This window comes from Xenopus laevis, chromosome 6L (genome assembly GCF_017654675.1).
Source record: "Xenopus laevis strain J_2021 chromosome 6L, Xenopus_laevis_v10.1, whole genome shotgun sequence".
Taxonomy (NCBI): domain Eukaryota; kingdom Metazoa; phylum Chordata; class Amphibia; order Anura; family Pipidae; genus Xenopus; species Xenopus laevis.
Genome location: NC_054381.1, coordinates 163,809,310 through 163,834,565, shown reverse-complemented (window position 1 = coordinate 163,834,565; position 25,256 = coordinate 163,809,310). Strand labels below are relative to the sequence as shown.

At 48.6% G+C, this 25,256-nt stretch overlaps 1 protein-coding gene across 2 annotated transcripts in view; it reads left to right on the top strand.

Annotated features, from left to right (window-relative positions):
- The window catches only part of cpsf1.L (cleavage and polyadenylation specific factor 1 L homeolog), a 29,652-nt gene extending 7,850 nt beyond the window's left edge, over positions 1-21,802 (top strand). Inside the window, exons 10-36 of one of the 2 annotated variants that reach the window (XM_041566766.1) lie at positions 98-185; positions 365-487; positions 645-696; positions 817-911; positions 1,340-1,414; positions 1,904-1,984; positions 2,413-2,502; positions 2,603-2,698; positions 6,647-6,788; positions 7,098-7,276; positions 7,384-7,520; positions 7,963-8,137; positions 14,407-14,613; positions 14,801-14,881; positions 15,278-15,415; positions 15,502-15,654; positions 15,732-15,848; positions 15,971-16,061; positions 16,887-16,971; positions 18,642-18,783; positions 18,984-19,136; positions 19,472-19,648; positions 20,062-20,128; positions 20,208-20,255; positions 20,384-20,666; positions 21,424-21,562; positions 21,653-21,802. In XM_041566766.1, the coding sequence (XP_041422700.1) occupies positions 98-185; positions 365-487; positions 645-696; positions 817-911; positions 1,340-1,414; positions 1,904-1,984; positions 2,413-2,502; positions 2,603-2,698; positions 6,647-6,788; positions 7,098-7,276; positions 7,384-7,520; positions 7,963-8,137; positions 14,407-14,613; positions 14,801-14,881; positions 15,278-15,415; positions 15,502-15,654; positions 15,732-15,848; positions 15,971-16,061; positions 16,887-16,971; positions 18,642-18,783; positions 18,984-19,136; positions 19,472-19,648; positions 20,062-20,128; positions 20,208-20,255; positions 20,384-20,666; positions 21,424-21,562; positions 21,653-21,700 (3,262 nt within the window). In that variant the 3' untranslated portion in view covers positions 21,701-21,802. Of the gene's footprint in view, positions 1-97; positions 186-364; positions 488-644; positions 697-816; positions 912-1,339; positions 1,415-1,903; positions 1,985-2,412; positions 2,503-2,599; positions 2,699-6,646; positions 6,789-7,097; positions 7,277-7,383; positions 7,521-7,962; positions 8,138-14,406; positions 14,614-14,800; positions 14,882-15,277; positions 15,416-15,501; positions 15,655-15,731; positions 15,849-15,970; positions 16,062-16,886; positions 16,972-18,641; positions 18,784-18,983; positions 19,137-19,471; positions 19,649-20,061; positions 20,129-20,207; positions 20,256-20,383; positions 20,667-21,423; positions 21,563-21,652 lie in introns of both variants that reach the window. The other variant, XM_041566765.1, reaches the window with a different exon arrangement.
- Positions 21,803-25,256: the final 3,454 nt, after the last annotated feature.

Sequence of the window (25,256 nt, the reverse complement as noted above, 5' to 3'; positions counted from 1 at the left end):
TGGGCACCAGGAAAAAGAGTTTGCCGGGTTTTGTGAGGTGTGCGGCTGCTCCAAATTTGCTTGGAATTCACACCCATCATTCTCTGCTCTCTCGCAGTTATGTTGTGACTCTCATCACAGACGGTATGCGCAGTGTCCGATCATTTCACTTTGACAAGGCGGCCGCCAGTGTCCTCACCACTTCTGTAAGTGCCTGGGGGGTGGAATCTCTGGTGCCGTTGCTGTGACATTGGCACTACTGGAGCCCTACTGTGGGCAGAGCTGGGGGGGGGTGGCACTACTGTAGTATAAGGATGGTGCCTGTCACTATGAGAGAGAGAAATCAGACTTTCGGTATAACATGAATGTGTGTCGCCCCACTCAGATGACACCGATGGAGCCCGGCTATTTATTCCTGGGCTCACGACTGGGCAACTCTCTTCTCCTGCGCTACACTGAGAAGGCTCACGATTCACCTGCCGGGCCCAGTAAAGATCCAGACAAACCGGTAAAGACACAAATGGGGGGGAGGTCCGTGTGAATCAGAACGGGGGGGAGCTGGAGGACAGCAGTGTCAGAGCAGAGCAATGTAAAACACTGGGGGGGGCAGCTTATTGGGGGGGGCACAGGGCTGGGGGCAGCACTAAATCTGAATTATTTTGCAGGATGAGCCCCCTAATAAGAAGAAGCGAGTTGATTCCTCTCTGGCCCTTCCCGGTGAGTTCTCTCTTCTCTGTGTCGTTGAGACACAACTTCATTATCCAACTGTGTCCCACACAATTCCCACAGTGACTGTTCATTACGATTTAATATTCTATTTAATGACTTCCCCCACAGGCAGTAAAGGGAACACCGTGGATGAAGTTGATGAGATTGAAGTGTACGGCAGTGAGATGCAGTCTGGGACACAACTCTCCACTTATTCCTTTGAGGTAAGTCTAGAGGGGGCACGGGGTGAGGACAGGTTATTTCTTGCCTTCCTCTATCAGTCCTAGGATTCCAGCCGCAGTCTTGTGCATCACTGCTGCCCCCATCAGGCCAGGCAACTAACCACCTGCACAACCGCTGGCCTGAGAGGCTGTTTTGTGGGTGTGGTTTAGCCATGCTGGGGATGCAGCCCCTGCAATCTCCTGTAGCTTCAACTCTTTGTGCTCCTCCTCTTTGCACTTAGCTCCTCCCCATTATTTCTGCTCCTCCTCCTTTGTACACATTGGCCCCCCCCGTGTTTCTGTGTCACATGTTACTGTTTCTTTTGTTGTAGTGAATGGGCAGTGGCACCTACTAGATGCATTTTAATATTGTTTAGATATTCTCTGAGCTGTATATCCTATTCATTCACATTATTCTCTGTCTCTTCCAGGTGTGTGACAGTATCCTGAATATCGGGCCCTGTGCTATGGCTTCAATGGGTGAGCCAGCCTTCCTGTCTGAAGAGGTTAGTACAGCAGGAGGGCCCTAGGCACATTGTTAGAAAGAGGTGAGATTTTGCAGCAGTTTGGCCCTTGGGATACAGAGATTCAGTGGGAGCTGGGCCCTTGGGATACAGTGATTTAATAAGAGCTTGGTGCTTGGGATAGGGATGACTGTGATGAATTGGGTTCATGGGATGGAATGAGCTATGATTGAATCTGGGCCTTGGAATAGAGAGCACTGCAATAGATGGGACCTTGAGATACAGAGAATTAATGGGGGCAGGATCTTTGGGATACAGAGCTATAAACGTAGAGGGGCCCTTGAGATTCAGTGGGAGAGGGGCCCTTGGGATACAGAGATTCAGTAGGAGAGGGGCCCTTGGGATACGGAGATTCAGTAGGAGGGGGGCCCTTGGGATACAGAGATTCAGTAGGAGGGGGGCCTTTGGAATACAGAGAATCGTGGGAGAGGGGCCCTTGGGATACGGAGAATGTAACCTGTTGTGTTTCAGTTCCAGGAGAGCCCAGAGCCAGACTTGGAAATAGTATTGTGTTCTGGATATGGGAAGAACGGTGCCCTGTCTGTTCTGCAGGTAAGAGCCCCAAAAGTCTTTAAGGACCCACCACATGTTGTTCCTGTATCATGCGCCTTATTTGCAAATCCTACTGATCCTTTAGTTGGTATCACTGAGACAGAAAACAGTGATGCTGCCCATTACCCATTAGTCAGACATGAGCCAGTTCATTGGCTAGTGGAATGGGCCAGTGCTAGTCCTTTGGCCACTGGTATTACATCAACAGAATCACGTAGAGCATTTGGCTACTGGTACTGAGGCAGGAATTGCACTGATCCCCATGGCTCCCATCTCTTGATCCCCACAACCCACAGTGGGAAGGCCTGGGAGTCCCACTTTTATATAAGGAAATATAAATACAATGGTGTTTTCCTGCTTTGCTCCAATGGAACCACAACAGGACCAGGCCGTGCCTCTCTCTGATTGGTCTCCCTTCTTTCTCACAGAAAAGTATCCGCCCTCAGGTGGTGACGACCTTTGAACTCCCTGGATGCCACGACATGTGGACAGTGATCTCCAGTCAGAAGAAAGAAGAGGTAACTACTGTAGGGCAGGAGGGCTACGTTACCTTCCAGCAGCCCCCGGTCATATCTATTTGCCCCACTGCCTCTCACTGTTGCCTCCTTCTTGTAGCAGGAAGGGGAGAAAGAAGGAGAAACACCCTCTGTGGAGGCAGAAGAGGACACCAACCGTCATGGCTTCCTTATCCTGAGCCGAGATGATTCTACCATGGTGAGGCCCCATAAACTGCCCCCCAGTACCCCCAAATACTCACATCTAATATGCACTGTCTCCGGCTGTCTTCAGTGATGCCCCCAATATCCTCTCACTTATCTGACCCTCCTGAACCTGCCCCAGTCTGTCTCATGGGCACTTGTCTCTTGATCTGCCCCATCTGTCTGTCTCACTCCCAGCATCCTCTCTGTCTCCTGGGCCTCTCCCTCTGTATTACGTCTCTCTCCCAGCATCCTCTCTGTCTCCTGGGTCTCTCCCTCTGTATTACCCATCAGTCTCTCTCCCAGCATCCTCTCTGTCTCCTGGATCTCTCCCTCTGTATTACGTCTCTCTCCCAGCATCCTCTCTGTCTCCTGGGTCTCTCCCTCTGTATTACCCATCAGTCTCACTCCCAGCATCCTCTCTGTCTCCTGGGCCTCTCCCTCTATATTACCCATCAGTCTCACTCCCAGCATCCTCTCTGTCACCTGGGCCTCTCCCTCTGTATTACCCATCAGTCTCACTCCCAGCATCCTCTCTGTCTCCTGGGTCTCTCCCTCTGTATTACCCATCAGTCTCACTCCCAGCATCCTCTCTGTCTCCTGGGCCTCTCCCTCTGTATTACCCATCAGTCTCACTCCCAGCATCCTCTCTGTCTCCTGGGCCTCTCCCTCTATATTACCCATCAGTCTCACTCCCAGCATCCTCTCTGTCTCCTGGGTCTCTCCCTCTGTATTACCCATCAGTCTCACTCCCAGCATCCTCTCTGTCTCCTGGGCCTCTCCCTCTGTAGTACCCATCAGTCTCTCTCCCAGCATCCTCTCTGTCTCCTGGGCCTCTCCCTCTGTATTACCCATCAGTCTCGCTCCCAGCATCCTCTCTGTCTCCTGCGCCTCTCCCTCTGTATTACCCATCAGTCTCACTCCCAGCATCCTCTCTGTGTCCTGGGCCTCTCCCTCTGTATTACCCATCAGTCTCTCTCCCAGCATCCTCTCTGTCTCCTGGGCCTCTCCCTCTGTATTACGTCTCTCTCCCAGAATCCTCTCTGTCTCCTGGGTCTCTCCCTCTGTATTACCCATCAGTCTCTCTCCCAGCATCCTCTCTGTCTCCTGGATCTCTCCCTCTGTATTACGTCTCTCTCCCAGCATCCTCTCTGTCTCCTGGGTCTCTCCCTCTGTATTACCCATCAGTCTCACTCCCAGCATCCTCTCTGTCTCCTGGGCCTCTCCCTCTATATTACCCATCAGTCTCACTCCCAGCATCCTCTCTGTCACCTGGGTCTCTCCCTCTGTATTACCCATCAGTCTCACTCCCAGCATCCTCTCTGTCTCCTGGGTCTCTCCCTCTGTATTACCCATCAGTCTCACTCCCAGCATCCTCTCTGTCTCCTGGGCCTCTCCCTCTGTATTACCCATCAGTCTCACTCCCAGCATCCTCTCTGTCTCCTGGGCCTCTCCCTCTATATTACCCATCAGTCTCACTCCCAGCATCCTCTCTGTCTCCTGGGTCTCTCCCTCTGTATTACCCATCAGTCTCACTCCCAGCATCCTCTCTGTCTCCTGGGCCTCTCCCTCTGTAGTACCCATCAGTCTCTCTCCCAGCATCCTCTCTGTCTCCTGGGCCTCTCCCTCTGTATTACCCATCAGTCTCGCTCCCAGCATCCTCTCTGTCTCCTGCGCCTCTCCCTCTGTATTACCCATCAGTCTCACTCCCAGCATCCTCTCTGTGTCCTGGGCCTCTCCCTCTGTATTACCCATCAGTCTCTCTCCCAGCATCCTCTCTGTCTCCTGGGCCTCTCCCTCTGTATTACGTCTCTCTCCCAGAATCCTCTCTGTCTCCTGGGTCTCTCCCTCTGTATTACCCATCAGTCTCACTCCCAGCATCCTCTCTGTCTCCTGGGTCTCTCCCTCTGTATTACCCATCAGTCTCACTCCCAGCATCCTCTCTGTCTCCTGGGTCTCTCCCTCTGTATTACCCATCAGTCTCACTCCCAGCATCCTCTCTGTCTCCTGGGTCTCTCCCTCTGTATTACCCATCAGTCTCACTCCCAGCATCCTCTCTGTCTCCTGGGTCTCTCCCTCTGTATTACCCATCAGTCTCACTCCCAGCATCCTCTCTGTCTCCTGGGTCTCTCCCTCTGTATTACCCATCAGTCTCACTCCCAGCATCCTCTCTGTGTCCTGGGCCTCTCCCTCTGTATTACCCATCAGTCTCTCTCCCAGCATCCTCTCTGTCTCCTGGGTCTCTTCCTCTGTATTACCCATCAGTCTCTCTCCCAGCATCCTCTCTGTCTCCTGGGTCTCTCCCTCTGTATTACCCATCAGTCTCTCTCCCAGCATCCTCTCTGTCTCCTGGGTCTCTCCCTCTGTATTACCCATCAGTCTCACTCCCAGCATCCTCTGTCTCCTGGGTCTCTCCCTCTGTATTACCCATCAGTCTCACTCCCAGCATCCTCTCTGTGTCCTGGGCCTCTCCCTCTGTATTACCCATCAGTCTCTCTCCCAGCATCCTCTCTGTCTCCTGGGCCTCTCCCTCTGTATTACCCATCAGTCTCGCTCCCAGCATCCTCTCTGTCTCCTGGGCCTCTCCCTCTATATTACCCATCAGTCTCACTCCCAGCATCCTCTCTGTGTCCTGGGCCTCTCCCTCTGTATTACCCATCAGTCTCGCTCCCAGCATCCTCTCTGTCTCCTGGGCCTCTCCCTCTATATTACCCATCAGTCTCGCTCCCAGCATCCTCTCTGTGTCCTGGGTCTCTCCCTCTGTATTACCCATCAGTCTCTCCCAGCATCCTCTCTGTCTCCTGGGCCTCTCCCTCTGTATTACCCATCAGTCTCACTCCCAGCATCCTCTCTGTCTCCTGGGCCTCTCCCTCTGTATTACCCATCAGTCTCTCTCCCAGCATTCTCTCTGACTCCTGGGCCTCTCCCTCTATATTACCCATCAGTCTCTCTCCCAGCATCCTCTCTGTCTCCTGGGTCTCTCCCTCTATATTACCCATCAGTCTCACTCCCAGCATCCTCTCTGTCTCCTGGGCCTCTCCCTCTGTATTACCCATCAGTCTCACTCCCAGCATCCTCTCTGTCTCCTGGGCCTCTCCCTCTATATTACCCATCAGTCTCACTCCCAGCATTCTCTCTGACTCCTGGGTCTCTCCCTCTGTATTACCCATCAGTCTCACTCCCAGCATCCTCTCTGTCTCCTGGGCCTCTCCCTCTATATTACCCATCAGTCTCTCTCCCAGCATCCTCTCTGTGTCCTGGGCCTCTCCCTCTATATTACCCATCAGTCTCTCTCCCAGCATCCTCTCTGTCTCCTGGGCCTCTCCCTCTGTATTACCCATCAGTCTCTCTCCCAGCATCCTCTCTGTCTCCTGGGCCTCTCCCTCTGTATTACCCATCAGTCTCTCTCCCAGCATTCTCTCTGACTCCTGGGCCTCTCCCTCTATATTACCCATCAGTCTCACTCCCAGCATCCTCTCTGTCTCCTGGATCTCTCCCTCTGTATTACGTCTCTCTCCCAGCATCCTCTCTGTCTCCTGGGTCTCTCCCTCTGTATTACCCATCAGTCTCACTCCCAGCATCCTCTCTGTCTCCTGGGTCTCTCCCTCTGTATTACCCATCAGTCTCTCTCCCAGCATCCTCTCTGTCTCCTGGGCCTCTCCCTCTATATTACCCATCAGTCTCTCTCCCAGCATTCTCTCTGACTCCTGGGCCTCTCCCTCTATATTACCCATCAGTCTCACTCCCAGCATCCTCTCTGTCTCCTGGGCCTCTCCCTCTGTATTACCCATCAGTCTCACTCCCAGCATCCTCTCTGTCTCCTGGGTCTCTCACTCTGTATTACCCATCAGTCTCTCTCCCAGCATCCTCTCTGTCTCCTGGGCCTCTCCCTCTGTATTACCCATCAGTCTCTCTCCCAGCATCCTCTCTGTCCAATCTCCTCCCTCTCTGTCATTGTGTTTAGATTCTGCAGACGGGGCAGGAAATTATGGAACTGGACACCAGTGGATTTGCCACTCAGGACCCCACGGTGTATGCTGGGAACATTGGAGACAATAAATACATCGTACAGGTGTCCCCCCGGGGAATCCGCCTGCTGGAAGGAGGTAGGAGTGTATGTGATTGGGGGGGCAGACTATGGGGGTACAGCAGGTCCTGCTCCCCAGAATCCATCATGGTGTATTGAGAATATCTGCAGGTCAGTGTCGGGGGACAGGGGACTCATGAACAGTATTGGGGTTCATTATACCTGCACGGTTGGAAGAGCAACAGAGTTAGTGGGGGGGTATATTAGAACAGGGGGTGTCACAGTAATGGTTAGTGCATAGGGTGGGGGTTCTGTTCCTGTTTGTTAGTGCCAGACAGACATTGCTATACCCTCTATTACTCTCTAACTGTCCCTATTCTCCCCCCAGTGACCAACCTGCACTTTATCCCGGTGGATCTGGGCTCCCCCATAGTGCACTGCGCCGTGGCTGATCCCTACGTGGTGATTCTCAGCGCTGAAGGACAAGTCTCCATGTTTGTGCTGAAGAGTGCCGATCCTTACGGGAAAACTCACCGTCTCGTCCCACAGAAGCCCACCCTCCATTACGTACGTTTATTCCTCCCTTCTGACTCTCGCCCTGCAGTGGGAGGAGCTAGAGCCTTAGCTGGGTGAGTGTTTCTGATTGGGGTGTAACTGTGTGTGTTCTACCCCAGCAATCCAAAGTCATCGCTCTGTGTGTGTATCGGGACGTGAGTGGGATGTTCACTACGGAGACCAGATCCGCCCACTATAAGGACGACCCCACGGGCCACAATATGGCGGAGGGGGAGGGACTTATCCAGGAAATGAGGTAAATCCCTTGTGTTCTGTGGCACTAATGTTAACTGGGGGGGCACCTCTGCATCTATTAAAGGGGAGGGTCACCTTGAAGTAAACTTTTAAGTATGTTATAGAACAGCCAATTGTAACTCTTCATTATTTATTTTGTATAGTTTTTAAATTATTTGCCTTTTTCTTCTGACTCTTTCCAGCTTTCAAATGGGGGGGTCACTGACCCCATCTAAAAAAATGCTCTTACACATTTATTATTGTTGTTACTTTTTATTCCTCATCTTTCTACTCAGGCCTCTCCTATTCATATTCCAGTCTCTTATTCATATCAGTGCATGGTTGCTAGGGGAATTTGGATCCTAGCAACCAAATGGCTGAAATTGCAAACTAGTGAGCACCACTTACACCGGCGCCTAAAGAGTTGATCCCTTCTCACTCACGATTCTCTATCTCATTATTAGTCACTCTGTGGATGATGAGGATGAAATGTTATATGGGGATTCCGGACTCCTATCCAGCCCCAAGAAGGAGGAGTCCCAGAAGAGTAACCCGCCCACAACAGAGAAAGACTCCTCCCAATACAGGGTGGAGCCTTCTCACTGGACTGTGCTGGTGAGAGAGAATGGGACGATGGAGGTGAGTGGCCGCTCATCACACGCAGGGCCGCCATTAGAAATCACGGGGCCCCGTACAACAAAATTTTTGGGGCCCCCTGGGCCCCGCCCACACTGACGACCAAGCTCCGCCCCATATCCCGCCCACATCGCAGTTAAAAGACCACACAGACATCAGCGCTAAAAAAGTAACCCCCCCCCCCCACACAAGTTGTAAAAAGCTATTGATGGTCAGGGCCCCCTTATAAAAAAAATTGGGGCCCCAAAAAAAAAAAAAAAATTTTTTTTTTTTAAAAACATTGGTGGCAGGGGCCCCCTGTTAAAAAAAAACTTGGGGCCCCAACAAAAAAAAATGTAAAAAAAACTAAAAAATAAACAAACATTGGTGGCAGGGGCCCCCTTCTAAGTTAAAAACAAATTGGGGCCCCAAAAAAAAATTTGAAAAAAAATTAATTTTTTTTTGAAAAAAAAAAAACATTGGCGGCAGGGGCCCCCTTATAAGTTAAAAACAAATTGGGGCCCCAAAAAAAAATTTGGAGAAAAAAAAATTTTTTTGAAAAAAAAAAAAATGGTGGCAGGGGCCCCTTACAAGTTAAAAACAAATTGGGGCCCCAAAAAAAATTTAAAAAAAAAATAATTTTTTTTGAAAAAAAAAAAAAACTGGTGGCAGGGGCCCCCTTACAAGTTAAAAAAATTTGGGGCCACCAAAAAGAAAATTAATTTTTTTTTTTAAAAAAAAAAACCAAAAAAAAACAATGGTGGCAAGGGGCCCCTTACGAGTTAAAAAAAAAATTGGGGCCCCAAAAACAAAAGGTTTAAAAAAAAGATTGGTGGCAGGGGCCTATAGAATATTAAAATAATACATTGGTGGCCAGGGGATTAAAAAAAAAAAACACAAACTGGTGTTCAGTAGAATTGAACTCATGGCTTCAGTACTTCAACTTCGCCTCCTTTCGTGACTTCGGGTCTTTTCACCGCTTCAGGACTTCGGCTTCGGCTGTTTTCGTGACTTCGGGTCTTTTCGGCGCTTCGTGACTTCGGGACTTCGGCTTTTTCCGTGACTTCGGGTCTTTTCGTCGCATCGGCTTCGGCTTTTCGGCACTTCCGCATTCGGCACTGAAGAGGCAAGACGTACGGCTCGGGCGCTCGTAAGGGGGGCCCGGATCTTCAAAAAAATGCAGCGCTGCCGGGCCCCCCTTCATGCCCGGGCCCGGTACGCTTGTCCCCCCTGTCCCCCCCTGATGGCGGCCCTGATCACACGTAGGCTCCTCATGCAGAGACATAAAGGGGATTGTGGGCTATTGTATCCACCCCTCACCCACCTACCTTACCCTAAAGTATAGCCCGACCACTCCCCTAAAATCTGCTACCATATATGGCACTGTGCTCATGGGGTCTGTGCTAGTGGAATGGAATGGAATCTATCACGGTATGTGTAAATGTAATTACTACTGAAAGCAGTATCACTATGTACCCACTGCTGGTTCTGACTGTAACAAACCCAGCTCTTCCTCAGTCAAGACTCTTCTTCTGGCTACACTCTGCTCTATTGTATCCAGAGTCCAGGGACAGACACGACGACACACAGAACTATAAACCCAGTGAGAATGAGGAATGAATGGATATTGGGAAGTTGTATCAGGAGTCAGAAGCAGCAGTGCAGAGAAAGGGACAGACACAATGACAGTTACACAGAACTATAAACCCAGTGAGAATGAGGAATGAATGGATATTGGGAAGTTGTATCAGGAGTCAGAAGCAGCAGTGCAGAGAAAGGGACAGACACAATGACAGTTACACAGAACTATAAACCCAGTGAGAATGAGGAATGAATGGATATTGGGAAGTTGTATCAGGAGTCAGAAGCAGCAGTGCAGAGAAAGGGACAGACACAATGACAGTTACACAGAACTATAAACCCAGTGAGAATGAGGAATGAATGGATATTGGGAAGTTGTATCAGGAGTCAGAAGCAGCAGTGCAGAGAAAGGGACAGACACAATGACAGTTACACAGAACTATAAACCCAGTGAGAATGAGGAATGAATGGATATTGGGAAGTTGTATCAGGAGTCAGAAGCAGCAGTGCAGAGAAAGGGACAGACACAATGACAGTTACACAGAACTATAAACCCAGTGAGAATGAGGAATGAATGGATATTGGGAAGTTGTATCAGGAGTCAGAGGCAGCAGTGCAGAGAAAGGGACAGACACAATGACAGTTACACAGAACTATAAACCCAGTGAGAATGAGGAATGAATGGATATTGGGAAGTTGTATCAGGAGTCAGAAGCAGCAGTGCAGAGAAGAGAAAGGGACAGACACAATGACAGTTACACAGAACTATAAACCCAGTGAGAATGAGGAATGAATGGATATTGGGAAGTTGTATCAGGAGTCAGAAGCAGCAGTGCAGAGAAGAGAAAGGGACAGACACAATGACAGTTACACAGAACTATAAACCCAGTGAGAATGAGGAATGAATGGATATTGGGAAGTTGTATCAGGAGTCAGAAGCAGCAGTGCAGAGAAGAGAAAGGGACAGACACAATGACAGTTACACACAACTATAAACCCAGTGAGAATGAGGAATGAATGGATATTGGGAAGTTGTATCAGGAGTCAGAAGCAGCAGTGCAGAGAAAGGGACAGACACAATGACAGTTACACAGAACTATAAACCCAGTGAGAATGAGGAATGAATGGATATTGGGAAGTTGTATCAGGAGTCAGAAGCAGCAGTGCAGAGAAGAGAAAGGGACAGACACAATGACAGTTACACAGAACTATAAACCCAGTGAGAATGAGGAATGAATGGATATTGGGAAGTTGTATCAGGAGTCAGAAGCAGCAGTGCAGAGAAAGGGACAGACACAATGACAGTTACACAGAACTATAAACCCAGTGAGAATGAGGAATGAATGGATATTGGGAAGTTGTATCAGGAGTCAGAAGCAGCAGTGCAGAGAAAGGGACAGACACAATGACAGTTACACAGAACTATAAACCCAGTGAGAATGAGGAATGAATGGATATTGGGAAGTTGTATCAGGAGTCAGAAGCAGCAGTGCAGAGAAGAGAAAGGGACAGACACAATGACAGTTACACAGAACTATAAACCCAGTGAGAATGAGGAATGAATGGATATTGGGAAGTTGTATCAGGAGTCAGAAGCAGCAGTGCAGAGAAGAGAAAGGGACAGACACAATGACAGTTACACAGAACTATAAACCCAGTGAGAATGAGGAATGAATGGATATTGGGAAGTTGTATCAGGAGTCAGAAGCAGCAGTGCAGAGAAAGGGACAGACACAATGACAGTTACATAGAACTATAAACCCAGTGAGAATGAGGAATGAATGGATATTGGGAAGTTGTATCAGGAGTCAGAAGCAGCAGTGCAGAGAAGAGAAAGGGACAGACACAATGACAGTTACACAGAACTATAAACCCAGTGAGAATGAGGAATGAATGGATATTGGGAAGTTGTATCAGGAGTCAGAAGCAGCAGTGCAGAGAAGAGAAAGGGACAGACACAATGACAGTTACACAGAACTATAAACCCAGTGAGAATGAGGAATGAATGGATATTGGGAAGTTGTATCAGGAGTCAGAAGCAGCAGTGCAGAGAAAGGGACAGACACAATGACAGTTACACAGAACTATAAACCCAGTGAGAATGAGGAATGAATGGATATTGGGAAGTTGTATCAGGAGTCAGAAGCAGCAGTGCAGAGAAGAGAAAGGGACAGACACAATGACAGTTACACACAACTATAAACCCAGTGAGAATGAGGAATGAATGGATATTGGGAAGTTGTATCAGGAGTCAGAAGCAGCAGTGCAGAGAAAGGGACAGACACAATGACAGTTACACAGAACTATAAACCCAGTGAGAATGAGGAATGAATGGATATTGGGAAGTTGTATCAGGAGTCAGAAGCAGCAGTGCAGAGAAGAGAAAGGGACAGACACAATGACAGTTACACAGAACTATAAACCCAGTGAGAATGAGGAATGAATGGATATTGGGAAGTTGTATCAGGAGTCAGAAGCAGCAGTGCAGAGAAGAGAAAGGGACAGACACAATGACAGTTACACAGAACTATAAACCCAGTGAGAATGAGGAATGAATGGATATTGGGAAGTTGTATCAGGAGTCAGAAGCAGCAGTGCAGAGAAGAGAAAGGGACAGACACAATGACAGTTACACACAACTATAAACCCAGTGAGAATGAGGAATGAATGGATATTGGGAAGTTGTATCAGGAGTCAGAAGCAGCAGTGCAGAGAAAGGGACAGACACAATGACAGTTACACAGAACTATAAACCCAGTGAGAATGAGGAATGAATGGATATTGGGAAGTTGTATCAGGAGTCAGAAGCAGCAGTGCAGAGAAGAGAAAGGGACAGACACAATGACAGTTACACAGAACTATAAACCCAGTGAGAATGAGGAATGAATGGATATTGGGAAGTTGTATCAGGAGTCAGAAGCAGCAGTGCAGAGAAAGGGACAGACACAATGACAGTTACACAGAACTATAAACCCAGTGAGAATGAGGAATGAATGGATATTGGGAAGTTGTATCAGGAGTCAGAAGCAGCAGTGCAGAGAAAGGGACAGACACAATGACAGTTACACAGAACTATAAACCCAGTGAGAATGAGGAATGAATGGATATTGGGAAGTTGTATCAGGAGTCAGAAGCAGCAGTGCAGAGAAGAGAAAGGGACAGACACAATGACAGTTACACAGAACTATAAACCCAGTGAGAATGAGGAATGAATGGATATTGGGAAGTTGTATCAGGAGTCAGAAGCAGCAGTGCAGAGAAGAGAAAGGGACAGACACAATGACAGTTACACAGAACTATAAACCCAGTGAGAATGAGGAATGAATGGATATTGGGAAGTTGTATCAGGAGTCAGAAGCAGCAGTGCAGAGAAAGGGACAGACACAATGACAGTTACATAGAACTATAAACCCAGTGAGAATGAGGAATGAATGGATATTGGGAAGTTGTATCAGGAGTCAGAAGCAGCAGTGCAGAGAAGAGAAAGGGACAGACACAATGACAGTTACACAGAACTATAAACCCAGTGAGAATGAGGAATGAATGGATATTGGGAAGTTGTATCAGGAGTCAGAAGCAGCAGTGCAGAGAAGAGAAAGGGACAGACACAATGACAGTTACACAGAACTATAAACCCAGTGAGAATGAGGAATGAATGGATATTGGGAAGTTGTATCAGGAGTCAGAAGCAGCAGTGCAGAGAAAGGGACAGACACAATGACAGTTACACAGAACTATAAACCCAGTGAGAATGAGGAATGAATGGATATTGGGAAGTTGTATCAGGAGTCAGAAGCAGCAGTGCAGAGAAGAGAAAGGGACAGACACAATGACAGTTACACACAACTATAAACCCAGTGAGAATGAGGAATGAATGGATATTGGGAAGTTGTATCAGGAGTCAGAAGCAGCAGTGCAGAGAAGAGAAAGGGACAGACACAATGACAGTTACACAGAACTATAAACCCAGTGAGAATGAGGAATGAATGGATATTGGGAAGTTGTATCAGGAGTCAGAGGCAGCAGTGCAGAGAAAGGGACAGACACAATGACAGTTACACAGAACTATAAACCCAGTGAGAATGAGGAATGAATGGATATTGGGAAGTTGTATCAGGAGTCAGAAGCAGCAGTGCAGAGAAAGGGACAGACACAATGACAGTTACACAGAACTATAAACCCAGTGAGAATGAGGAATGAATGGATATTGGGAAGTTGTATCAGGAGTCAGAAGCAGCAGAGAAGAGAAAGGGACAGACACAATGACAGTTACACAGAACTATAAACCCAGTGAGAATGAGGAATGAATGGATATTGGGAAGTTGTATCAGAAGTCAGAAGCAGCAGTGCAGAGAAGAGAAAGGGACAGACACAATGACAGTTACACAGAACTATAAACCCAGTGAGAATGAGGAATGAATGGATATTGGGAAGTTGTATCAGGAGTCAGAAGCAGCAGTGCAGAGAAAGGGACAGACACAATGACAGTTACACAGAACTATAAACCCAGTGAGAATGAGGAATGAATGGATATTGGGAAGTTGTATCAGGAGTCAGAAGCAGCAGTGCAGAGAAAGGGACAGACACAATGACAGTTACACAGAACTATAAACCCAGTGAGAATGAGGAATGAATGGATATTGGGAAGTTGTATCAGGAGTCAGAAGCAGCAGTGCAGAGAAGAGGAATGAATGGATTTCTTGTACCCACAGATTTACCAACTCCCTGACTGGCGGCTGGTTTTCCTGGTGAAGAATTTCCCGGTGGGACAGCGGGTGCTGGTGGACAGTTCGTTTGGGCAGCCGAGTGCCGCGGGGGAGGGGCGCAAGGAGGAGGTCACACGACAGGGGGAGTTGCCTTTAGTGAAAGAAGTTCTTCTTGTTGGACTGGGGAACCGGCACAGTCGCCCCTACCTGCTGGTGAGCCCCGCCCTCTGCTTATGCCCCTCCCTCAGACCTAATGTTTGCCACACCCTCCCTGACCCCTTTTTCCTAAGTTAACCCCACATTTGCTTTTATCTGCTCATGTTCTTAACCCATTGTAATGGATTTATTAACCCCCGCGCATCACTATGCTGGTGACTGCCCCTCCTTGTCTCCATTGCAGGTGCTGGTGGATTGTGAGCTTCTCGTATACGAGGCGTTTTCTCATGAATCCCAAGGGAATCTCAAAGTTCGCTTTAAGAAGGTGAGATCTGTGCGCCCACATTTCCCCCATCGCTCCTGACCCCCGGGGGCATTTACTGTAAGTGGGGCACAATCTGGCGCCAGGTGCACAAGTGGGTTGCTGGGTGCAAGCACATACTCCAGGGTGCAAACGTTTGCTGGGACAGGCTGGTATAGGGGACACGGGTGGGTACATGGATGACCTTACAGAGCCGTCAGGTGTTGGTACAGGCAGGAGCTGCCACACTGCTTCATTCACCAATTTCCCGGGTGGAATGTACAGGCCATTGTATAATTATGTATATATAAATATATATAGATAGATATATATGAGGGGTGGAGGTGAGACTGAATACGCAGGTGTGGGGGGCCATACCCCAACCGACCCCCATGTGACACTTCTCTGGTCTCACTGCAGGTCCCTCACAATATCAATTTCCGAGAGAAGAAACCCCGACAGTCTAAGAAGAAATGTGAGGGTTCCAGCGAGGAGGTTCCCTCCAGGGGCCGGGTGGCCAGGTTCCGTTATTTCCAGGATATTTTCGGCTACTCGGGGGTAAGGGCAACTGGCCCCTCATTCATTGGCTCCTGATTCTGACACAAGAAGGTGGAGCCTGATATTTATTTCCTTTTCTGCTCCAGGTGTTTATTTGTGGCCCTTCCCCTCACTGGCTCCTGGTTACCTCCCGAGGGGCCCTGCGCTTGCACCCCATGACTATTGATGGTTTCATCGAGTCCTTCGCCCCCTTCCACAATGTCAACTGCCCCAAAGGCTTCTTGTACTTCAACCGACAGGTGATGTCCCTGTACCATGTGCTGGGGGGGGAGGTGCATGTGTAACATTGGGGTGTAATGCTCGTCTGTGTCTGTAGGGGGAGCTGAGGATCTGTGTGCTGCCGGCTAATCTTTCCTATGACGCCCCGTGGCCAGTGAGGAAGATCCCACTACGATGCACCGCTCATTATGTCTCGTACCATGTGGAGTCCAAGGTTAGACCCCCGTGGGGGAGGGGCACCACCCTACACCTCCTCCTATAGACTCCTCCCTAAATCTGCCTAAATTGCCCCCGTGTTCCCACAATCTGACACCCCCCAATGATTGTGTTTTTCAGGTGTACGCAGTGGCCACGAGTGTGCACGAGGTTTGTACGCGGGTCCCACGGATGACTGGAGAGGAGAAGGAGTTTGAAACATTAGAGAGAGGTTTGGCCCGGGGGGACACAGCTGCCATTTATCTCTGTGTTGTTGGACTCCCCTTTTATTCTGTCTTCTGCCCCCCGTTATTTCTCCCACTCTCCTCTGTCCTGCCCCTCCTGCTTCATTTCATGTGCACCGCCTCCTCTGTCCTGCCCCTCCTGCTTCATTTCATGTGCTCCGCCTCCTCGGTCCTGCCCCTCCTGCTTCATTTCATGTGCTCCGCCTCCTCGGTCCTGCCCCTCCTGCTTCATTTCATGTGCTCCGCCTCCTCTGTCCTGCCCCTCCTGCTTCATTTCATGTGCTCCGCCTCCTCTGTCCTGCCCCTCCTGCTTCATTTCATGTGCTCCGCCTCCTCGGTCCTGCCCCTCCTGCTTCATTTCATGTGCTCCGCCTCCTCGGTCCTGCCCCTCCTGCTTCATTTCATGTGCTCCGCCTCCTCTGTCCTGCCCCTCCTGCTTCATTTCATGTGCACCGCCTCCTCTGTCCTGCCCCTCCTGCTTCATTTCATGTGCTCCGCCTCCTCGGTCCTGCCCCTCCTGCTTCATTTCATGTGCTCCGCCTCCTCTGTCCTGCCCCTCCTGCTTCATTTCATGTGCTCCGCCTCCTCTGTCCTGCCCCTCCTGCTTCATTTCATGTGCTCCGCCTCCTCTGTCCTGCCCCTCCTGCTTCATTTCATGTGCTCCGCCTCCTCTGTCCTGCTTCATTTCATGTGCTCCGCCTCCTCTGTCCTGCCCCTCCTGCTTCATTTCATGTGCTCCGCCTCCTCTGTCCTGCCCCTCCTGCTTCATTTCATGTGCCCCGCCCCCTCACCTGTTCTCTGTGCTCTTGCAGACGATCGCTACATGCCACCTGTGCAGGAATCCTTCTCAATTCAGCTGATTTCCCCACTGAGATGGGAAACGATCCCAAACGTCAGGTATTGTCACTTCCTACTGATCAGAACCAAAACTCCCTCCTCCCCCTTCCCATCTCCATGACTGGGTGCAGTGTCGTTCCTCCTGCCTTTACTAATCCCTCTAGTCGGCCAGACGTTTTAAGGTTTTGTCATCCTTCAGCTCTGGAGGCAGGACAGAGGATTATTGATTCTTGGCTCCTCCTGTTGATTCTTGGCTCCTCCTCCTGCCTATATGGACTGGCTCCACCTCCTCTTTTTTTTGTCCGGCCTCAGGAAGTGAAGGAGCACATTCACATTTCTCACAGAGGGGCCATGGAAATGACCAGACTAGTGGCCAAGGCAACAGCAAACCCAGCGGTATAATACTATGAGTTTGTGCCAGCATGGTTTTATGTGTAATAGATCTTGCCAGACTAACTTAATTTCTTTTTATGAGAAGATGAGCAGGGACCTTGATTCTGGGATGACAGTGGATGTGATTTACTTAGACTTTGCTAAAGCATTTGATACAGTGCCACACAGAAGGTTACTGGTTAAATGAAGGAATGTTGGCCTGGAACATAGTATTTGTACCTGGATAGAGAACTGGCTAAAAGATAGACTACAAAGAGTGGTGGTAAATGGAACATTTTCTAATTGGACCAGTGTTGTTAGTGGAGTACCGCAGGGCTCTGTACTAGGTCCCTTGCTTTTCAACTTGTTTATTAATGACCTGGAGGTGGCCATTGAAAGTACTGTTTCTATTTGTGCAGATGAGACTAAATTGTGCAGAACTATAGGTTCCATGCAGGATGCTGCCACTTTGCACAGTGATTTGTCTAAACTGGAAAACTGGGCAGCAAACTGGAAAATGAGGTTCAATGTTGATAAATGCAGGTTATGCACTTTGGCAAAAATAATATAAATGCAAGTTCTACACTAAATGGCAGTGTGTTGGGAGTTTCCTTAAATGAGAAGGATCTTGGGGTCTTTGTAGATAACAAGTTGTCTAATTCTGGGCAGTGTCATTCTGTGGCTACTAAAGCAAATAAAGTTCTTGTATAAAAAAGGGCATTAACTCAAGGGATGAAACATAATTGTGTCTCTTTATAGGTCCCTGGTGAGGCCTCATCTGGAGTATGGGGGCAGTTTTGGACTCCAGTGATCTCTTCCTGTTACAGTTAGAGCTGCAGTATTTCTGGTCAGGTGATCTCTTCCTGTTACAGTTAGAGCTGCAGTATTTCTGGTCTGGTGATCTCTTCCTGTTACAGTTAGAGCTGCAGTATTTCTGGTCAGCTGATCTCTTCCTGTTACAGTTAGATCTGCAGTATTTCTGGTCAGGTGATCTCTTCCTGTTACAGTAAGAGCTGCAGTATTTCTGGTCAGGTGATCTCTTCCTGTTACAGTAAGAGCTGCAGTTGTTCTGGTCAGGTGATCTCTTACAAGATTAAATGTTTTTGCTTCAGAAACGGCCGTGTCTGGTCGAAAAGTTTTACAGGCTGCGGCAGCACAGTGACGGAGCATTTAGACTATGCATTCTAGGGTCATGGAATTTTCCATTGAGTCCAAAATCCCTTTATTATCCCCCATTCTTGGCTCCTCCATTCTCTTGGGTTTGGGCTTTTGCAGTTCTGATCCTGATTGGCTTCCCTTTCTTGAGATTTTGCCATGACAGAAGAGCTCACACTCTTCCCCTCTGCTCTGTATTACAGGATCGACCTGGAGGAGTGGGAACATGTGACCTGCATGAAAACCGTGAACCTGAAAAGTGAGGAGACCGTGTCTGGCCTAAAGGGGTACATTTCCGTGGGGACGTGCCTGATGCAGGGGGAGGAGGTGACCTGTAGAGGAAGGGTAAGTACCATCCTGTAGGGGTAGTCTATACAGAGAATGTCCTGCCTGCCTCCTGCCTTTCCTCCAATTACCCCCTGATTGCTTTCCCTCTGCTGCATTAGCTTCCCTGCCCCTTCTTGTGTTTCTCCATTCAGCTCCCTCTACCCTCCCGTTTTGCTTAGTCTCCCCCTCCGTCACAATGGAACCTCCTCTTCTCCTAGATTCTCATTATGGACATCATTGAAGTGGTTCCGGAGCCGGGGCAGCCGCTCACAAAGAACAAGTTCAAGGTTCTGTATGAAAAGGAGCAGAAGGGACCGGTCACAGCCCTGTGTCACTGCAATGGCTACTTGGTCACTGCAATAGGCCAGAAGGTAAGTTGTCAAGGGCACATGTGGGAGATGTGGGGAGTCATGTTGGTTGGCTTGGCCAGGATAGAGAGTCACATGACTGGCAGGGGGGGGGGGGTTAGGCTGGTTGGGCAGAGTATAGAGTCACATGACTGGCAGGGTGGGGGGGGTGAGGTGGTTGGGCAGGGTAGAGAGTCACATGACTGGCAGTGGCTGGTTGGCCAGGGTAGAGAGTCACATGACTGGCAGGGGGGGAGGCTGGTTGGGCAGAGTATAGAGTCACATGACTGGCAGTGGCTGGTTGGGCAGGGTAGAGAGTCACATGACTGGCAGGGGGTGACAGGGCTTTGTGTTGGCAGATCTTCCTGTGGAGTCTGAAGGACAATGATCTGACGGGCATGGCCTTCATAGACACCCAGTTGTACATCCACCAGATGATCAGTGTGAAGAACTTCATCCTGGCAGCGGATCTAATGAAGAGCATCTCGTTACTGCAGTACCAGGAGGAGAGCAAGACTCTGTCCCTCGTTAGCAGGGTAAGTGTGGGCTCTCATTAAACAGAACCTACCCCCTTACACTCATGGAGCCTGTATGTGAGTCATGTGCTGATCCAACAGAACCTTATCCTGCACCAGGTCACTACTGATCCATTGACTTGTAGGGACCTGTGTATTGTCTCTGTGTCATCTGACTAGACTCCTGCATTGGGTGCCATTAATAATGGTGCAGGTCCCTTCTTATTTACCGTCTCCCTATTGATTGTCCCTTAATGATGGTTATTGCCCCATAATGATGATGATGATTGCCCCCATAATGATGATGATTGCCCCCATAATGATGATGATGATGATGATTGCCCCATAATGATGATGATTGCCCCATAATGATGATGATTGCCCCCATAATGATGATGATGATTGCCCCATAATGATGGTTATTGCCCCGGCAGGACGTGAAGTCGCTGGAAGTTTACAGTGTGGAGTTTCTTGTGGATAATAATCAGCTGGGCTTTCTGGGTGAGTAAAACCTGCACCCCCGGCCCATGCGCCTCTCCTACCAACGGCCCCCCCCTCATCTTTATGTTGTGTCTTTCAGTTTCAGATCGGGACAGAAACATTATCTTGTACATGTACCTCCCTGCAGGTAAGTGTCCTGCCATATTGTTCCCATGTTTGTCCCTGCTGGGCTGCCAGACTTTTGCCCCCCCCCCCCCTGTGTGTTGCTGATGGTGTTTGTGTGGGGGTGACATGATTTTTCCCTTTGACCCCCAGCTAAGGAGAGTTTTGGGGGGCAGCGGCTCCTGCGTCGAGCAGACTTTCACGCCGGCTCCAACATCAACACGTTCTGGAGGAGCCCCTGCCACGGAGCCAGTGAGGGGCCGAGCCGTAAAACAGTCACGTGGGACAATAAGCAGATCACATGGTTTGCCACACTGGATGGAGGGGTGGGGCTTCTGCTGCCAATGCAAGAAAAGACTTACCGGCGCCTCCTAATGTTACAGAACGCGCTAACGCTGTTACCCCACCATGCCGGACTCAACCCGCGGGCATTCAGGTAATTTATCTGCCCCATTCTACCCACACGTCTCTCACACTAACAACTTATTATACACCTTATTAATATTATTATAATTATACACCTTATTATACACATTATTATTATACACATTATTATTATTGTTTTACACCTTATTATTATACACCTGATTATTGTATACCTTATTATTATTATAAACCTTATTATTATACACATTATTATACCTTATTATAATTGTTATACACATTATTATGATACACATTATTATTATACACCTTATTAATATTATTATAATTATACACCTTATTATACACATTATTATTATTATTGTTCTACACCTTATTATACACATTATTATTATTATTGTTCTACACCTTATTATTATACACATTATTATTATTATTGTTCTACACCTTATTATTATACACCTGATTATTGTACACCTTATTATTATAAATCTTATTATTCTTATTATACACCTTTATTATTATACCTTATTATAATTGTTATACACCTTATTATTATACACATTATTATTATACCTTATTATAATTGTTATACACCTTATTATTATTATACACCTTATTATTATACACCTTATTATTATACACAGTGTTGTAGAGCTGTCACACAACTCCTGTGCCGCAATATATCGGGGGGGGGGGTACAGGCTGATTTCAGTGGACTCTGTGACCTCTGGTCCTGTGTCACTTCCCTTGAACCCCCCCAGCACAGGAAGTTGTCCCCCCATGAATATGTTCCCCTGGTGTTGCAGGATGTTGCAGTCGGGCCGGCGCATGTTGCAGAACCCAGTGAGGAATGTTCTGGATGGAGAGCTGCTCAATCGCTATTTGTACCTGAGCAACATGGAGCGCAGTGACCTGGCCAAGAAGATTGGGACCAGCACAGACATTGTAAGGAATGGGGGTGTGATATGGAATGGGGGGGTCATATAGTGACAGGGGAGGCTTCGTTACTGACTCGTTGCTTTTCTCTTCCCGCAGATCCTGGATGATTTATTGGAGATTGATCGGGTGACGTCACTCTTTTGAGCCCCCCATGTTCCTCCTCCCCCCAAACATCTGTTCCCCCTCCCCCATTGTATCTTTGTACAGTTTGTGTTTTTTATGATAAAAATGAAACTTCACAAACAAGTCCTGGTGTCTTGGTCCAACAGACGGGGGGGGGGGGGCACTGGGTGTTGAATTTCCCTTTCATTTAGGGAGAGGCGGGTACAACTGTCCCAAGGAACTGACTGTAGGGAAAGAGCCAGTGGGTAAAAGCAGTTACCCCATTACCCCTGTTTGTAAATGAGCCAAAGTGACTTCACTTCCACCACAACCTACTGCTCCGTACACTCCTCCCTGAAACCCCTCCCCTGCTTCATATGCCCTCCTTGTAACTCCTCCCTTGCTTCATATGCCCCTCCCTGTAACTCCTCCCCTGCTCCATACGCTCCTCCTTGTAACTCCCCCCTGCAGCTACAGGTTGAACGTAGAGTGTTAGTAGGGCAGGAGACTTGTCCGTGTGTCTGGCAGATACAGGAGGGTGCCACAAGGTGTCGCTGCTGCACAACTATTTGATATACAGAGCCATGTGATCACACAGCCATTGCTGCTTTCACTTCCAAAGAGAATGGAGCTGTGACTTGGTTCCTTACCAGGAGGCTGTGCCCCAGACCCAGGGACTATGGAGAGACACCACATGGTTGGCGATGACCTGTGTGGGCTCCGGGATAATGGGACCCTGATATTTGTGAGAGATGTTGCCTAGGATGAGAGATTCCTGGCGATGGAGGCCAGTTGTATGGGCTTTGTTGTGTTCACACTGAATGGTGTTGGGAGTCATGTCCTACAGCAAGTTGTGTGTGTGACTAGGAGAGCTCGGAGCCTCTGAGGATTTCATGGCTGTGGTTCCAGCTCTTTGTGAGCCCCCAGGTGAGTTGCCTGAGGGAGGGTAGAGAAAGGATCCAGCGTGTCTCGTGTTTGTGACACAGGCTTGTTACTGTGCCTGCCACGTGGGAGCAAATTACCTTTGTCCAGCCAGAGAAGTATTTGGGCAAGTAACGCTACCTGGGGAAAGTAAAGCTCTTGGGGTAAAGGGACGGAGACTCTTTGTCCATCAGGAGTGGAGTGTGGGACTTTGCCTGGCAGGGAGGTGTCAGGATAGGACTGCAAATATGTGAATGGATATTTCATCTGCACTTTCTACTAGTATAAAGTTTATTTGTTGTACTACAAACTGTGTGTTGTTTAAATGTTTCCTAATGGAGCCACCCATGGGTGTATTCCCGGATCCCATTAGGTGGAGGCACTGCCATGACAGGTAATTCCCAGTATCCTTTCACTTGGCAAAGGACATGAAGTTGGTAAAACGTGAGATGGGGTTACACATTTATTATCACCTTCATAGTTTCAGCCGATACCTGAAGAGTTCAATGGAACTACCAGTGATCATTATGTTTTGTGCCTGTAACCCCTTGGAACAACTCCTTCCAAAACCACTTATCCAAGAGTTGAGATGTAAGTTGCACAGACCAGCAGCTACTTTGTCTCTTGGTCCCATCTCCAGCACAAACAGGTTTGGGGAGGCTCAGCCTCTCCAAGCCTTAATGAAAATCCGCCTATGAAAGGCCTACTAGAATACACAGAGCTACTCACATAGTGGTCTACTACAGGAAAAACCCCTAGGGTGCACAGAGCTGCTCATACAGGGGGTAACTAGTAAGGCACTCAGAGCTGCCACATTTTCAGAGGCAGGAGGATGTATGGAAAGTTGGCTCTACAATGGCTTACACAGACCCCTCATAGGGAACACTATACAGATTACTTGGGCCAGGATGCCATGACACACAGGCAGTAAGGGGCCAAGATTGGGGAGTTTTAGACTGAGCACACCGCCTCCAGAGGTAACAATTACCGGACGAATATGCCCAGTAGGTGTTGCTATGCAATCCGATTGTGCGAGCGCAGACAGCACGCCGATTTGCCTAAAGAGAGAGGTCGCGTTGACGTCATCAGACATGCGCCGACTCCCGGACAACGATATCGGATACATCTACACGGGTGCAGTTGATCAGGGGCCACTCCAGGGCTCACAAGCATTGGCTTTCCCTCTGAAATGTCTCCAGAATACAACAGCCTATACCAGTGTGGCACAGTGAATACCTTCAATGGTGGCAGAAACTGATTCACTTAGTCAAACAGCCAAAAAGTCTGAAAAGCCAGACAAGCTGGCCAAATGCAAAACGTGCAGACATTCTAGAAAGACATTCAAGAAAACCCGAGAGAAACTATTGCTCAGATTGACGAACCACTCCAGAAATAAAAAGCGCAAAGCACCAGTTACTTCTCTATCAGACTCTGAAGAAGGTTTAGCGTCAGACTCAGAGGACAACCTGTGTGAACAGTCACATTCCCTCTCAGAATCTGATGAGAAAAAACCATCTACAGCAAACTCTGAGACATCTAAGAAGTTACTAAGAAGAAATGCTGAGAACCCTAGAAATAAAGGATGAACCAGTAGCCCTTTCTATGGCTGACAAGCTACCAGGTGTAGAGAAGAAGTCTAAGTTAACCTTTCCAATCTTTAACACTATTACACAAGCAATTGAGGTTGAGTGGGCACAACCCAAGAGACGTATCGCCCTCAACCAAAGTTTTTAAAAAACCTACCCAGTCCCTGAGGAACAGCAAAAATAGTGGGGCAGAGCCCCCTGGGTGGACTCAGCGGTTGCCCACCTATCCCGACAAACAGCGATACCAACAGAGTAAGTGTTTAAGGATCCACTCAATCGCCGCATGGAGTCAGTATTGAAGAGATCTTACACTCAAGCAGCAGCAATTCTGCATCCAGCGGCAGCTTCCGCAGGCCTAGCCCATATGGTACTCAACAAGGAGAAGCTGGAACTCACAGACCACAACAAATCGTTCCTTTTGTACCAACTTCAGGGCCTCCCCGACGGGACATACTACCAGACGCAGTAGACCAGCGTTGCAACAAAACAGCTGCAATTCCAAGAAAGCCTTCCCACCATTAGCAATTCGACCCAGTATCATCAGGAGGATTAAATACAGCAACAGCACCACCATCCTGATTGCTCCAGACTAGCCAATTGGGTGTGGTACACAGACCTAGTCCTACTGTCTATTGCAAGCCCGTGGTGTCTACCTCTCAGGCCCGACTGCTAACCAAAGACCCCATCAACCACCCCAATATCACCATGCTCTGCTTAATGGCGTGGCTCTTTAAACCATCTGATAGACACAACAAGGACTCTCCCAGGATGCCATAGATATCCTGCTAAAAGCTCACAAACAATCCACAATTAGGGTTACCATTGAGTGTGGAACATTTTACTTTCCTGGTGTCGGCAACATAATCGGGACTGGATGGACAGTACTGCAGTATTAGTGATAGAATTCCTCACAGAAGCTTCCAATAAAGGATTAGCTCTCCGCACTCTTAAAACCCAAATTTCAGCTTTGTCAGCACTGACTCACAATAAATGGGAGGATGAAACTACTGTCCAACAATTCCTCAGATAAGTAGCTAGAACTTGTCCTCCGGTTCTGGCACCCACGCCCCATGGGACCAACCACTAGTGTT